General features: G+C 41.0%; 1 protein-coding gene across 4 annotated transcripts in view; it reads left to right on the top strand.

The window, feature by feature from the left end:
- LOC125465077 (tRNA selenocysteine 1-associated protein 1-like) overlaps positions 1–14,649 on the top strand; it is a 31,342-nt gene that overhangs the window by 4,512 nt on the left and 12,181 nt on the right. For 3 of the 4 annotated variants that reach the window (XM_048558175.2, XM_048558172.2, XM_048558174.2), the window contains 6 exons: positions 372–471; positions 1,419–1,474; positions 2,979–3,110; positions 7,021–7,140; positions 9,790–9,955; positions 11,724–11,757. In XM_048558175.2, coding sequence (XP_048414132.1) covers positions 372–471; positions 1,419–1,474; positions 2,979–3,110; positions 7,021–7,140; positions 9,790–9,955; positions 11,724–11,757 — 608 coding nt within the window. The remainder of the gene's footprint in view (positions 1–371; positions 472–1,418; positions 1,475–2,978; positions 3,111–7,020; positions 7,141–9,789; positions 9,956–11,723; positions 11,758–14,649) is intronic. The other variant, XM_048558173.2, reaches the window with a different exon arrangement.

The following is a 14,649-nucleotide window of genomic DNA, read 5'->3' as shown; positions in this document are numbered from 1 at the left end:
AAATGTATCTTTAAATCATCAGCACTGAAAGATACTTTGGTAATTTATGCAAATGCTGTTTGTGTGATCTTTGTTTGAGAAAATTGCCAAATTTGTTACATTACAACAGATTTACTTCATTGGTATTCTGAGTTGACAAAATGTGATGTATAAAACCAAGTTATTTGCTATTGGTGGTTATTTTTTAAAAAAGGTTGAAAATTGGAAGCAAATAATTTTTGGATCCTCTTGGCTAATTTTTCTTTACTCGTTAGTTCTATACAAGTCTTTCTGAAAATTGTTGGAACTACATTTACATATATTATTCAAACTGGGATTGCTATGTCACTTTTTTTTAGTTAAGGGGTTTTAACATTTACTTTAACTTGCAGGACGCCAGCAGGTTACTGCTTTGTTGAGTTCACAGACCAGGCTGCTGCAGAGCGATGTCTACTTAAGATTAATGGGAAAAAACTTCCAGGTGCTTCACCTGTAAGTAGTTTGGTAATTTTTGTTAAGGAAAAGATGATTACAATGGAAGGATTGCTGAATAAATTTTTAATTTGATTGTTTGTAATGTACTTTGGTTTGTAATGCAATTGTTTGCTTCTGCTCAGATCTTCTGATTGCCCATTCTGTAATTTTAATACCTAAAACCCCTTATCTGTTTAATTCCAACAATTTCACTAACTGATAGAAAAGTTTGCAAAGGCACATACTGAGGTTTGTTTATTGCAAAAATTATGGCTAACAGTATCTTACAGAGCATTTCATATTTTACTGTCCGAATTGAGGTTGGACGGTGGCCAACTTGCAGTGAGATATTGAAATTGATGACTTTTCATTGTAATACCTCCCCCCCCCCAAAAAAAAATTAAATTTTGGTTGGGGCAAACATAATTAAAGAATCTAGAGTTCTGTCGTTGGTTTAAACAACTGGCATTCTGCACTTGATTCCATTTGTGTAGCAGTTCTCATTTTACAAGATCATCTCAGTCCTCCTTATATGTCAGAGACTAAAATAGATACTGTACAAAACAGCAAAATTATAAGCAGAATTAAACAAAAGGGTTAAAAGAATGTGATGAAAGTAATATTTAACATGTGTTTGAAAGCGGGATGGTGTAAGAGATTTGAATTGGGAATTCCAGAGTGCAGAGATTAAAAGAGTATGTGTTAGATTTGGAATGTTGATGAGTGGACCAGTTTCAGGAGAACAGTATGAGCACAGATGTAGGCCACTGTGGTAGTGTTATACAATGCTGTGAAAGTATTTAAAGGTGAGGATAAGAATTTTTAAATTTTTTATGGAATAATATGAGAACGTTAATTTCCTGTGGTCTCGCCTGTAACAACTCCTAGTGTTTGGATGTACTGTCAATCATTAAATGAAACGTAGCAAACTACAGTACTATAACAGTTGATTTTATTTCTGCTAGCAGCCCAGAAGATTTAAGCTTAACTATGCCACTTATGGAAAGCAGCCAGATAACAGGTATTTCATTACAGTATCATTTGCAGTTGTTCTGTTCAGTCAGTCCCTCATTTCTTCCTTTGATGTTGCTGCTGTCTCACTTGCTTCCCTTTAAAAGCAAAACCAATCTCTACAGTTTCCCATCCTACTCCAAACTTCTGAATTCGCACCGTTTACCCCAGACTATTCTTGACATAATTTTACCCACAAGATCCATATCTCATTCTCTATTTCTACTAGATCATTGATCACTGAAATTTTCTTCCGTGTATTCACTGAGATTGTAAACTGTATCCTCAAGTTTATACTACACATTTCCAAAGCTGCTGACATCACTCTGTCTCAAAAAAAAGCACACATTGTCCTTGCATACTTCCACCGCATTTTCCTTTCTAAAGTCTTTGAACATATTCTTGCTTCCCAAACAGTTGCCCATCTTTCTTGGATTTCCAAATGTGCATTTCTCCGATCAGATTTTCTACAACAGCACTGCCTCCGTATTGTCAGATTGCCAGTTCAACACTCAAGTGATATAATTTGCATGAGTTGAACACTAAAGTGCGAAGTCATTGCCTTCACTCCCATCAAAACCTCCATTTCCTCACCAATTATATCATCCTCCCTGCAACTGTCTTAATTTGAACCAAACTGTTTGAGAGGTTATTGGCCTATTTAACTCCGAGCTGAGCTTTTAATCTCAATATCCTTTCTACCTACTTTCGACCCATCTCCACATCATTGCCTGCCTTTACCTCAACCTCATCCCATTTGATGCAGAAATACTCATTCGTGCAATTATTTCCTCCAGAATCAACTGATCCAACAATATCCTGGCTGGTGGACTACCTTCCAACATCCATAAATTTTTCACATTTTACCCACCTCCCTTCGTATTGGACCCAGTGTTAATGATTGTACCTTCAGCTGTCTAAACCTGAAGCTTGAGTTCCCACCCTAATTATCTTAATTTCACTCTCACTCTCCTCCTTTTAAGATCCTCTTCAAAACCTTTTCTTTCACCAAACATTTACTTTATCCTTCATTGTGGCTTGGTGTCAGTGTTTCTCCCATTACAGTCCCGTGCAGCGTCTTGGGCTGTTTTCTTTCGTTGAAGACACTGTATACATGTAAGTAATTGTCTAAGTAGAAATGTTGAGGGGATATTTTTGAAGTGATGTTCTGTATATAGCCATGCAGTGTTACGCAGTGGTGACAAGCATTAGGAATGTAGTCACTGTATATTGCCAACCAAGAGTCTGATGAACAATTCAAACTAGCATACAGGTTTTAAAAAAATCACTTAAAGCCACAAAGCAGACTGGTTGATATTTAAGTTGGTTGACTTTGGGAAGAAGATGGAATTGATTCTAATGGGTCATGCATGTTTTTACAGAATATAACTACAGAAAATAAATATGAATTTGTCTCTAATGCAGTTATTATCATTTTAATAAATTATCTGATATAACTTTTTGAAATAATGTTTAATACTTGGATATTAACACGTGTCTCACATTTTCCATAGTCCTGAATATTCCCTGTTTGTTGGAGACTTAACGCCAGAAGTGGACGACGGGATGCTTTACGAATTTTTTGTTGAGAAGTACCCCACGTGTAGAGGAGGAAAAGTGGTTTTGGACAATCTGGGAAACTCCAAGTATGTGGAACTTCTGTATTTGCATTAGCAATACATCCAATGTTCTTTGTGCTACAAACAGTGCTATAGTCTAGAATCTGACACCATATCAATATCTATATTTTTGATATCTGAAAAGCATTTTAAGTGATTGCTTGGACAGAACAGCACAGTACATCTCTACCATGCACAGGGTGCCATGAAGCAGAAGATAAAAGATTACACAATTTGGCATACCTGTTGTTGACTGCTGCTTATAGGCAAACACTAAGCAGATGACTATGTCTCCTCCACAAGTGTCCAAAGTTAAAGACATTTGAAATGGCTTTTTCATCCTTTCTAGTCGTAGACTGTAATTTCATAACATTAAATGCAAGTTTGCAATTATCTTTGTAGTCAGCAATGATGTCTTAAAGTCTTCAGGAAAGAAAAGTTTATTTTGAAAATGCACCAGTCAGCAGCAGTTGTTTCATTAACTGTGTGCAAGGTTGCAGGTAACCACTTTCTGAAAAAAAAGTCATGTAACTTCAATATCTCCTTGCCTTTTGGCTAATCCTGAAAAGGTAGCATTTATTGCCATGCGCTTCTTAACCCCACCAATCCCTAGGTACGCCAAGGATATTAATAGTCACAGGTTTGCCTATTAGACTGTTCTTGCATCCTGTGCTTGCTTAATTGCTAGTTCTATTGTATCACTGATTAATTTGTTGCTCTATTTGATTTAGTTGCTTTAGTATGTGCATTCTCTTTGAATTAAAATAAATCTGCTTTAAGTAAGGGAAGATAAGTGCTGGAACTAAGAATATCTAACCTTTGATTGATTGAAGAAAAGTACACAGGCGGCTGTTTTTGTTCTAGTTTGTAAACTCATCAGAGCTTTACAATTCATTACAAATGCTCTGTTTAATGTAATTCTTAACTCCCAACCTCCATTCTCACCCTCCAGCTCTTTCAAGGTCATTGACCTGAAAATAATCAGATTAAGAATGGAACATAGAACATTACAGCACAGTACAGGCCCTTCGGCCCTCGATGTTGTGCCGACCTGTCATACCGATCTCAAGCCCATCTACCCTACACTATTCCACGTACGTCCATATGCTTATCCAATGACCACTTAAATGTACCTAAAGTTGGCGAATCTACTACCGTTGCAGGCAAAGCGTTCCATTCCCTTACTACTCTCTGAGTAAAGAAACTACCTCTGACATCTGTCCTATATCTTTCACCCCTCAATTCAAAGCTATGCCCCCTCGTGCTCGCCGTCACCATCCGAGGAAAAGGGCACTCCCTATCCACCCTGTCTAACCCACTGATTATTTTATATGTTTCAATTAAATCACCTCTCAACCTTCTTCTCTCTAATGAAGACAGCCTCAAGTCCCTCAGCCTTTCCTCGTAAGACCTTCCCTCCATACCAGGCAACATCCTAGTAAATCTCCTCTGCACCCTTTCCAAAGCTTCCACATCCTTCTTGTAATGCGGTGACCAGAACTGTACACAATATTCCAAGTGCGGCCGCACCAGAGTTTTGTACAGCTTCACCATAACCTCTTGGGTTCCGGAACTCGATCCTTCTATTAATAAAAGCTAAAACACTGTATGCCTTCTTAACAGCCCTGTCAACCTGGGTGGCAACTTTCAAGGATCTGTGTACATGGTCACCGAGATCTCTCTGCTCATCTACACTGCTAAGAATCTTACCATTAGCCCTGTACTTTGCCTTCTGGTTACTCCTACCAAAGTGCATCACCTCACACTTGTCTGCATTAAACTCCATTTGCCACCTCTCAGCCCAGCTCTGCAGCTTATCTATGTCTCTCTGCAACCTACAGCATCCTTCATTACTATCCACAACTCCACCGACCTTAGTGTCGTCTGCAAATTTACTAACCCATCCTTCTACGCCCTCATTCAGGTCATTTATAAAAATGACAAACAGCAGTGGACCCAACACCGACCCTTGCGGTACACCACTAGTAACTGGTCTCCAGGATGAACATTTCCGATCAACTATCACCCTCTGTCTTCTTTCAGCAAGCCAATTCCCAATCCAAACTGCTATATCTCCCACAATTCCATTCCTCCGCATTTTGTACAATAGCCTATTGTGGGGAACCTTATCGAATGCCTTGCTGAAATCCATATACACCACATCAACCGGTTTACTCTCATCTACCTGTTTGGTCACCTTCTCAAAGAACTCAATAAGGTTTGTGAGGCACGACCTTCCCTTCACAAAACCGTGCTGACTACCCCTAATCAATTTATTCTTTTCTAGATGATTATAAATCCTATCCCTTATAACCTTTTCCAACACTTTACCAACAACTGAGGTAAGGCTCACTGGTCTATAATTACCAGGGTTGTCTCTACTCCCCTTCTTGAACAGGGGAACCACATTTGCTATCCTCCAGTCATCTGGCACTATTCCTGTAGACAATGACGAGTTAAAGATCAATGCCAAAGGCTTGGCAATCTCCTCTCTGGCTTCCCAGAGGATCCGAGGATAAATCCCATCCGGCCCTGGGGACTTATCTATCTTCACCCTCTGAAGGATTTCTAATACCTCTTCCTTGTGAACCTCAATCCCACCTAGTCCAGTAGCCTATATCTCAGTATTCTCCTCGACAACATTGTCGTTTTCTAGAGTGAATACTGTTGAAAAATATTCATTTAGCGCTTCCCCTATCTCCTCTGACTCCACACACAACTTCCCACTACTATCCTTGATTGGGCCTAATCTTACTTTCGTCATTCTTTTATTCCTTAAAATACCTATAGAAAGCCTTAGGGTTTACCCTGATCCTGTCCGCCAACAACTTCTCATGTCTCCTCCTGGCTCTTCTGAGCTCTCTCTTTAGGTCTTTGCTGGCTACCTCGTAGCCCTCAAGCGCCCTAACTGAGCCTTCACATCTCATTCTAACATAAGCCGCCTTCTTCCTCATGACCAAAGATTCCACCTCCTTCGTAAACCACGGCTCCCGCACTCTACAGCTTCCTCCCTGCCTGACAGGTACATACTTATCTAGGACACACAGGAGCTTTTCCTTGAATAAGCTCCACATTTCTAATGTGCCCATCCCCTGCAGTTTCTTTCCCCATCCTATGATCCCTAAATCTTGCCTAATCTCATCGCAATTGCCTTTCCCCCAGCTATAACTCTTGCTCAGTGGTATACACCTATCCCTTTCCATCACTAAAGCAAACATAACAGAATTGTGATCGCTATCACCAAAGTGCTCACCTACTTCCAAATCTAACACCTGGCCAGGCTCATTACCCAGTACCAAATCTAATGTGGCTTCGCCCCTTGTTGGCCTATCTACATACTGTGTCAGGAAGCCCTCCTGCACACACCGGACAAAAACTGACCCATCTATAGTACTCGAACTATAGTGTTCCCAGTCAATATTTGGAAAGTTGAAGTCCCCCATGACAACTACCCTGTCACTCTCTCACTCCTATCGAGAATCATCTTTGCTATCCTTTCCTCTACATCTCTGGAGCTATTTGGAGGCCTATAGAAAACTCCCAACAGGGTGACCTCTCCTTTCCTGTTTTTAACCTCAGCCCATACTACCTCAGTTGACGAGTCCCCAAACATCCTTTCTGCAACTGTAATACTGTCCTTGACCAACAATGCCACACCTTCACCCCTTTTACCATCTTCTTTGTTCTTACTGTAACATCTAAGTCCCGGAACCTGCAACAACCATTCCTGTCCCTGCTCTATCCATGTCTCCGAAATGGCCACAACATCCAAGTCCCAGCTACTAACCCATGCTGCAAGTTCACCCACCTTATTCCGGACGCTCCTGGCATTGAAGTAGACACACTTCAATCCAACTTCTTGCTTGCCAGTGCCATCTTGCTTCCCTGAAACTTTAAACAGTGATAAGAAATTCAGTAGAATTTATTTCTTTTGCAGAGGTTATGGCTTTGTGAAGTTCTCAGATGAAGCTGAACAGAAAAGAGCACTTTCTGAGTGTCAAGGTGCAATTGGTGTCGGAGGGAAAGCTTTGAGGCTGAGTGTGGCAATACCAAAAACGTAAGCAACATTGGAGAAAGGCACAAAAGTTGGGTGTTGCACTTTCTACGCTATCCTTTTATTCTGAATGTTTATCTCTTTGTCACTCTTGAAGTTTATGTTGTACCACATTTTTAATATTGACTTGGTAGCACTAGAAACAAGAAGTTTCAACTTAAGGAAGGCAGCATCAAAGCCATTGCTGTCACTAGATGGAACTCTGCGTACCCTTGCACAGATTTAGTGTGTTGTAGGACAGGAATTCCAGTTTCTGAATGACTGAGCAGAAACAGACTTCTGATTGCCTCTCCTTTGAATTAATTGTTCACATGTAAACAAACAGCTGCTTCCCCCTGTCTGCTACTGTTGGACTTGCTCCCTATCCGTGCTGATAGGCTTGATGGTGGTGGGCTGCGTCATGCTTGCAGGGTGTTTAAGATGTAGGAACGAACATTGAAAAGTTGGATACAGAATGAGCTCAGTGCAGATTCATGTCTTCTTAAAGTCAGTGATGCATTGCCCAACCCCAGCAGAAAAGTACAAAAGATGCAAATGGGACAGTCTGGTCCCAGGAAAATGGAGTAAACGTAAGCCTCCTGGAGGAGAGAGATAGAATGGAAGACACCGTTATTGAAAATCGTTGCTGCTTTCATTCCTGAAAGCAGCAGTGAACATTCCTACTTTGCCTCCAGCTGGTTTGTTGTTAGGTTTCCTCTTCTAGGCACACATGAATGATGTCAGTGCCACTTACTTCCTCAATAGGTTCCTGTACCATTGCAGTGGTAGGATATGCTCCATTTAAGGAAAGTCAATAAAGTTTATTGTATTCTTTTCTCCTGTGTTTTATTAGCTCACTAAAATCTGGTTACTAATTCTGTCTCTATCCTTCCCCCACCATTAGCACCTTTCCCAAGGTTCCTACATGTGGACCACTCCATGAAACGTCCCAATTTTATTTCACAGAACTGTAACTAAAGGAATAAATTATTCACAGTAGCAAACTAAGTAGCTCAACTGTTGTGTACAAAAATATATGCTTACGTATAAGCTTTATGAGGTCTGTGTTTACATTTATTTTGCTGAATAAATTGCTTTTAAAAATGTCTATTTCAGTGTCTTTGAGCTCTTAATACAAGTTCCTAATTTCAGGCAAATGTTTTTGCCACCTGCAGTTATATACTAAATCAGTCAGTGCATTTAGGTGAACTGTTATTGATAATCAGTGGTTAAGAATGGCATAAAATGCGAGTATATACAGACCTGGAAAACAATGCCTAAAATAGCTTCAGATAAAATGCCAGTGAGCTTTTCTCTTAGTTTAAAAGAAAAAGCAAGGCCATTGGATGCCCTGTGAGAGAAATACAAGTCATGGCACCTAAATAGCTTTAAAAAGGGATGGAGTTGTTGATATTCAGACAGAATCTTTCGTATTCTTTATATTTTTTTAAAAATGTCAATATGTAGATATATGAGTTTCTAGTAAAACAGGCCAGTTATTAAGTTTGTTTGGGGCACCTTTTTAGTTTACTATTATGAAAGGTGCGTGTTATTTTTATATTGTAGTCACTGATAAAATGTAGGGAACTGCATATCCTATATGCAAGTTGCAAAGTCCCACAAAAAGTGATGTGATTCTTAACCAGAATCTTTCTCTGTAATGATCATGGAGGGATAAATATTTGTCTTGACACTGGGTAAGCCTCCTGAGGAACTTTGAATTTTGCCTCATGCAGTGAGAATCTTCATTTTTGTTGAATGACCCATTTGAATCTTTGGAAAAAATTCTGTACCTAAGCAAATGTATTTCAGGATCACTGTTTGCTCAGCCAAAACATTTAATATTAACTTAATGGCAAAGGAATTGAGATTCTGAAATCCTGTACATTTAGCAAATGAATGGAATTTACTGTATATTAAGACATCTAACATTTCAAATTAAGCATGCAGAATATCAAAGTTGAATCTAAATTTTGAAAGGGTAAAATTGCAGTCAAGACTGAACTGGGTGGTCTGTTTTGCTGGCAGTCTGAGTTACAACTGTTAAGTTGGAGTCCATGTTCCCAATGCTCAAATGGCCATTGTGATCAACCTGTGCATGCTCAGCTCTCACTGTGACATTACGTGCATGTGCAGTTGCATGACTTGTTGGTGGGAGTTGGAAATGCATGATGCCAGAGCTCAACTGATCATGTCTGCGGATCTACTTGTGTTATTTCACTTTAACACTCAGATGTTTCCAGCAAATGTTAAGAAAGAAAAGTTTGTTTCCTTTTTAAATTTTCTAGTGATCTTTAAGCACCTGGTAATGGGTGACACAGCTCTGCCTCATGCCCCACTCCAAGTTGCTGGTTGTCATTCATCTGCAAGGATGTTTTTCAGCGTTTTCAGACTTCTCACCCTGATGATGGAAGACACTGCCAGGTTAATTTGCAGTTTACAACAAGAGCTGTACATTAATTGAATTGCTAGTCATGGACTACAATGTTTCACCTAGCAGTGATTTTTCCCACAAGCACAGCCCATTCAAACACAATTGCTTGCTTGTTTCTTTTTGGTAAATAGAATATGAAGTCAGTAGTAACAATATGGGAGAGTTTGCATCTGTTTATTTTACATATTACTGAATCATCTTGTCTTGTTGTAACAGATTTATTTACTTTTAACTTTCAGCAATCGTGTAGTGAAGCCACCAGACTACAGTCAGACATACACCTACAGCTACAACCAGTATTACCAGCCGTACCAGAACTACTATACTCAGTGGGGGTATGATCAGTACACTGGTAGCTACAGCTACAGCTACCAACAATATGGCTATACACAAAGTACTATGCAGGTAAATGCATTGAAAATCTACAGACATAAGCCACTAGCTCCCTCTCACAATACTTGTACAGATGTCACTCTGTGTTGACGAGTTTAATGAAAACCAAGAAACAATGTCTTGTCAAATTTGTGACATAAAGGCTATTTTGTAGCATCTAGCTAAACTGTCTCCTTAATTTCTGTCAGATTGAACTCTCTATTGCTGAAGTTTGATCTTGCCTTTATTGTCTACCTCATGTTTATACTCCCCATCCACCTACTCATACACTACAGTATAATTCACAAAGTGAAATAGAAAGGATTATTATCTGCAATTTGAAATTACAAAACCAGAGTCTATAAATTGAAGCTATTTGTTCACCTTTGAAGTTATTTCACAATTTAGAGGCCAAATTAATCACGAGTATAACAAGTATGAATGAGTTATTTAGACTTTGCTTATAAGTTTATTATTCAAACAGAATCCCCACAGTCTGAAGACAGGCCATTTGGCCCAACAAGTCCACAGTCCTCTGACCCATCCCTCTACCCTTTCCCTGCATTTCCCATGGCTAGTGCACCTAACCTACACATCCCTGGACACCATGGACAATTTAGCATGGCCAGTCTACCTAACCTGCACATTTTTGGATTATGGGAGGAAACTGGAGCACCTGGAGGAAACCTAAACAGACACGGGGAGAATGTGCAGACTCCACATAGACAGTCACCTGAGGTTGGAATCAAACCCAAGTCCCTGGTGCTGTGAGGCAGCAGTGCTAACCACTGAGCCATCATGCTGTCCCAGCTTGCCAGCAGTTCTATGAATGCAGTTAGGGTAACAAATGAAGAGACAATTTTTTTTCAATTGTAATTTGATTTAGTACTGTTTAAGTTAAAAGTAGAGAGCACTTCGAACTTTTCTTCATCTTTGTGAGTTTGGTATCTGCAGGACAGTCTGTATTGTGAATCTGCTTTGTATGTTTTGGGGTTAAGTAGATTTAAGTCCCAACAAAATGCCTTCACTGCTTCTGTTAAATATATGGACAATGTAAAGTTGGTTGAAGGTACAGGAAATGGTGTTAAAACTGCAATGTTCAAACAGGTTTTCCTGCTCGTAATGAAACAATTCTTTTCCTACTATTATTTTCATTGGCTTCTTGATCCTGTGTAGAACTTCTGTGGTAGTGACAAATTTTGGCTACCTTGCATTTTATTGTTGACCTTGGTAAAATGCTTTGTTGCTGCAGAGTTCTTGTATGCAATGATTCTCCTGTCTATTGATTAAACTATTTGTTTTTAGTCCTTTAAACTTTTGCATTGACTTCATATGGGCCTCTGCATTTGTGGATAACCGTTGGTAACATCATTTAAAATATATTTTTGATGAAGAGTTAGACAAGGAGTTAAAATAAACTACAGTATATTATCATTTAGGGCAGCACGGTGGCTCAGTGGTTAGCACTGTTGCCTCACAGTGCCAGGGACCCAGGTGATTCCAGCCTTGGGCGACTGTCTGTGTGGTGTTTGCACATTCTCCCTGTGTCCGCATGGGTTTCGTCCTTGTCCTCCGGTTTCCTCCCACAGTCCAAAGATTTGCAGCTTAGTTGAATTGGCCATGCTCAATTTCCCCCAGGAAGGCGTAGCTTAGGTGGGTTATAGGGGGATGAGTCTGGATGGGATGCTCTGAGGTTCACTGTGGGCTTGTTGGGCCAAAGGGCCTGTTTCCACACTGTAGGGATTCTATGATCATCTGATTTTAAAACAAAGGTACTCATTTATGTATGAATCATTTGCAGAATTATGAAGAAGTAGGAGATGACGCTTTGGAAGGTAAGTACAATAGTTAAAAGTTTTCTCTTTTTATTGTTCAAACACAGTTATGATCAGACTTTACACAGATGGTTTCAGTGACACTATACTTTGGCAGGCCGTGTATGTTGTAGGAAAGTTAAATTTATTCCACTTTGAGGAATGGTCCAGAAGGTATTTAAATAAAAAGTCGTTATATGGTGGTCCACAGCAAAGTCCATCTCCCTCAGTACTTTTCTTTATCTTTGCATCACAACATTATTTAGCTTCCATTTTCATTCATTCAAAATGATGTCTGGATGATAGTTATCGAAAAGAAGCTCTATGTATGTACAACCTAGGAGCATGGGTAGACAGTTCACCCCACTATAGTCTACTGTTTCAATCCAAAATATCTGATCTGATTGTAAGTTCAGGCCTATATTCCTGCCTGCCCTGATAACCTTCAATCAGCTTGCTTAACAAGAATCTATCTACTTCTGCTTGAACGAAAGGGACAGTCCATCTTCTGAGAGAAAAGTATTTTCACTGGAAAAGTATGATCACTGTTTTCACTCTCTGTCCTCGTGTTTATAAATGTTTCAGCAAGGAGAAGGGTATTTTGCTAATTATGTCTCTTGGTACTAGTTCCACTTAAGAGCTATTAAATCTCAATCTTTTATCCTTTAGTTAATACCCTGTAATATTTTCCTGTTTCCTATGTTTATCTAAATGGGTCTTAAATTTTTTCATTAACTCTCCTGCAATAGTTGTCATTAGACTGCATGTTCTGACCCTACCCTAATGATTGCTGCAGACCTTCATTACAACACTGTTATGTAACAGCTTATCCTCAGATGAGCTGTTCATTGGGTTTTACTCCTTCTTTAAACCAATAAAAGAAATCCCGAAGTACCCTGACCCCAGATTTTCCTGCAGATGTCCTCTTCTTCATGTGAGGTGAAAGGTGCCAGATAAGAAGAAATTCATAGATGTGACATTATATGCATTATATTTCTCTGTTATCTTCATTGAGAACGATTCATTTTGATACCCGCCCAGTAAAATCAATGCCATCACAATTTTCCTGGATTACAGCCGTTTCTCATGTAGCTGCTACACTGACTTTACAGTTGTATCAACTAAGTCATTGTTTTGCTTCTATATCAACTTTTCCCACTTCCTAGTTGGCTCATTTGTCAACCTCCCAGTAACTTCGGTATACAGTGTAGAGCTAGATAAACACAGCAGGCCAAGCAGCATCAGAGGAGCAGGAAAGCTGACGTTTCGGGTTGAGACCCCTCTTCAGAAATGGGGGAGGAGAAGGGGATTCTGAAATAAATAGGGAGAGATGGGGGAGGCGGATAAAGGAGAAGATAGGTGGAGAGGAGACAGACAGGTCAAAGAGGCGGGGTTGGAACCTGTAAAGATAAATGTAGGTGGGGAGTTAGGGAGGGGATAGGTCGGTCCAGGTGTACAGATAGGTCAAGGAGGCAGGATGAGGTTAGTGCATAGGAGATGGGGATGGGCCTTGAGGTGGGAGGAATGGTTAGGAGGTGGGGATGAGCTGGGCTGGTTTTGGGATGCAGTCGGGGGAGGGGAGATTTTGAAGCTTGTGAAGTCCACATTGATACCACTGGGTTGCAGGGTTCCCAAGCGAAATATGAGATGCTGTTCCTGCATCTTTCGTGTGGCATCATTGTGGCAATTCAGAGGCCCAGGATGGACATGTTGTCCAAGGACTGGGAGTGGGAGGGGGAGTTAAAGTGGTACGCGACTGGGAGGTGTACTTGTTTGTTGCGAACTGAGCAAAGGTGTTCCGCAAAACGGTCCCCAAGCCTCTGCTTCATTTCCCCCATGTAGATGAGGCCATAACGGGAACAGCGGATACAGTATACCACAGCAGATGTGCTGGTGAACATCTGCTGATGTCGAATGTCTCGTTAGGGCCTGGGATGGGGGTTGAGGGGAGAGATTTAGGGGCAGGTGTAGCACTTGCTCCGGTTGCAGGGAAAAGTGCTCGGGGTGGTGGGGCTGGAGAGGAGTGTGGAGCGGACAAGGGAGTCACGGAGAGAGTGGTCCCTTTCCGGAAAGCAGATAAGGGTGGGGAAGGAAAAATGTCTTTGGTAGTGGGGTCAGATTGTAAATGACAGAAGTATCGGTGGATGATGCATTGGATTCCGAGATTGGTGGGATGGTATGTGAGGATGAGGGGGATTCTGTTTTGGTTGTTATTGCCGGTAGGTGGTGTCAGAGATGACATGCGGGAAATGCGAGAGACACAGTCGAGGGCATTTTCGACTACTGTGGAGGGGAAGTTGCGGTCCTTGGAAAAACAAGGACATGTGAGATATTCGGCAGTGGAATACCTCATCTCTGGATCAGATGTGGCGCAGGCGAACGAATTGCGAATAGGGCATGGCCTTTTTGCAGGAAGATGGGTGAGAGGAACTGCACTCGAGGTAGCTGTGGGAGTCGGTAGGCTTGAAATGGACATCGATTTCCAGGTGGATTGCAGCGATGGACACAGAGGGGTCCAGGAAAGGGGGAAAGGTATCAGAGATGGTCTAGGTGAACTACAGCTCCCAGTCGCGAACCATTTCAACTCCCCGCTCCCACTCCTTGGACGACAGTCCATCCTGGGCCTCCTGCATTACCACAATGATGCCACACAAAAGCTGCAGGAACAGTATCTCATATTTCCTTGGGAACCCTGCAGCCCAAGGGTATCAATGTGGACTTTACAAGCTTCAAAATCTCCCCTCTCCCGACTGCATCCCAAAACCAGCCCAGCTCGTCCCCACCTCCCTAACCATTCCTCCCATGTCAAGCCCCATCCCCAAATGCTACCCACTAACCTCATCCCACCTCCTTGACCTGTCCATCCTCCCTGGACCGACCTATTCCTTCCCTAACTCCCCACTTACATTAATC

The sequence above is a fragment of the Stegostoma tigrinum genome, chromosome 24 (genome assembly GCF_030684315.1).
Source record: "Stegostoma tigrinum isolate sSteTig4 chromosome 24, sSteTig4.hap1, whole genome shotgun sequence".
NCBI lineage: Eukaryota > Metazoa > Chordata > Chondrichthyes > Orectolobiformes > Stegostomatidae > Stegostoma > Stegostoma tigrinum.
This window is presented reverse-complemented; position numbering and strand designations above follow the sequence as displayed.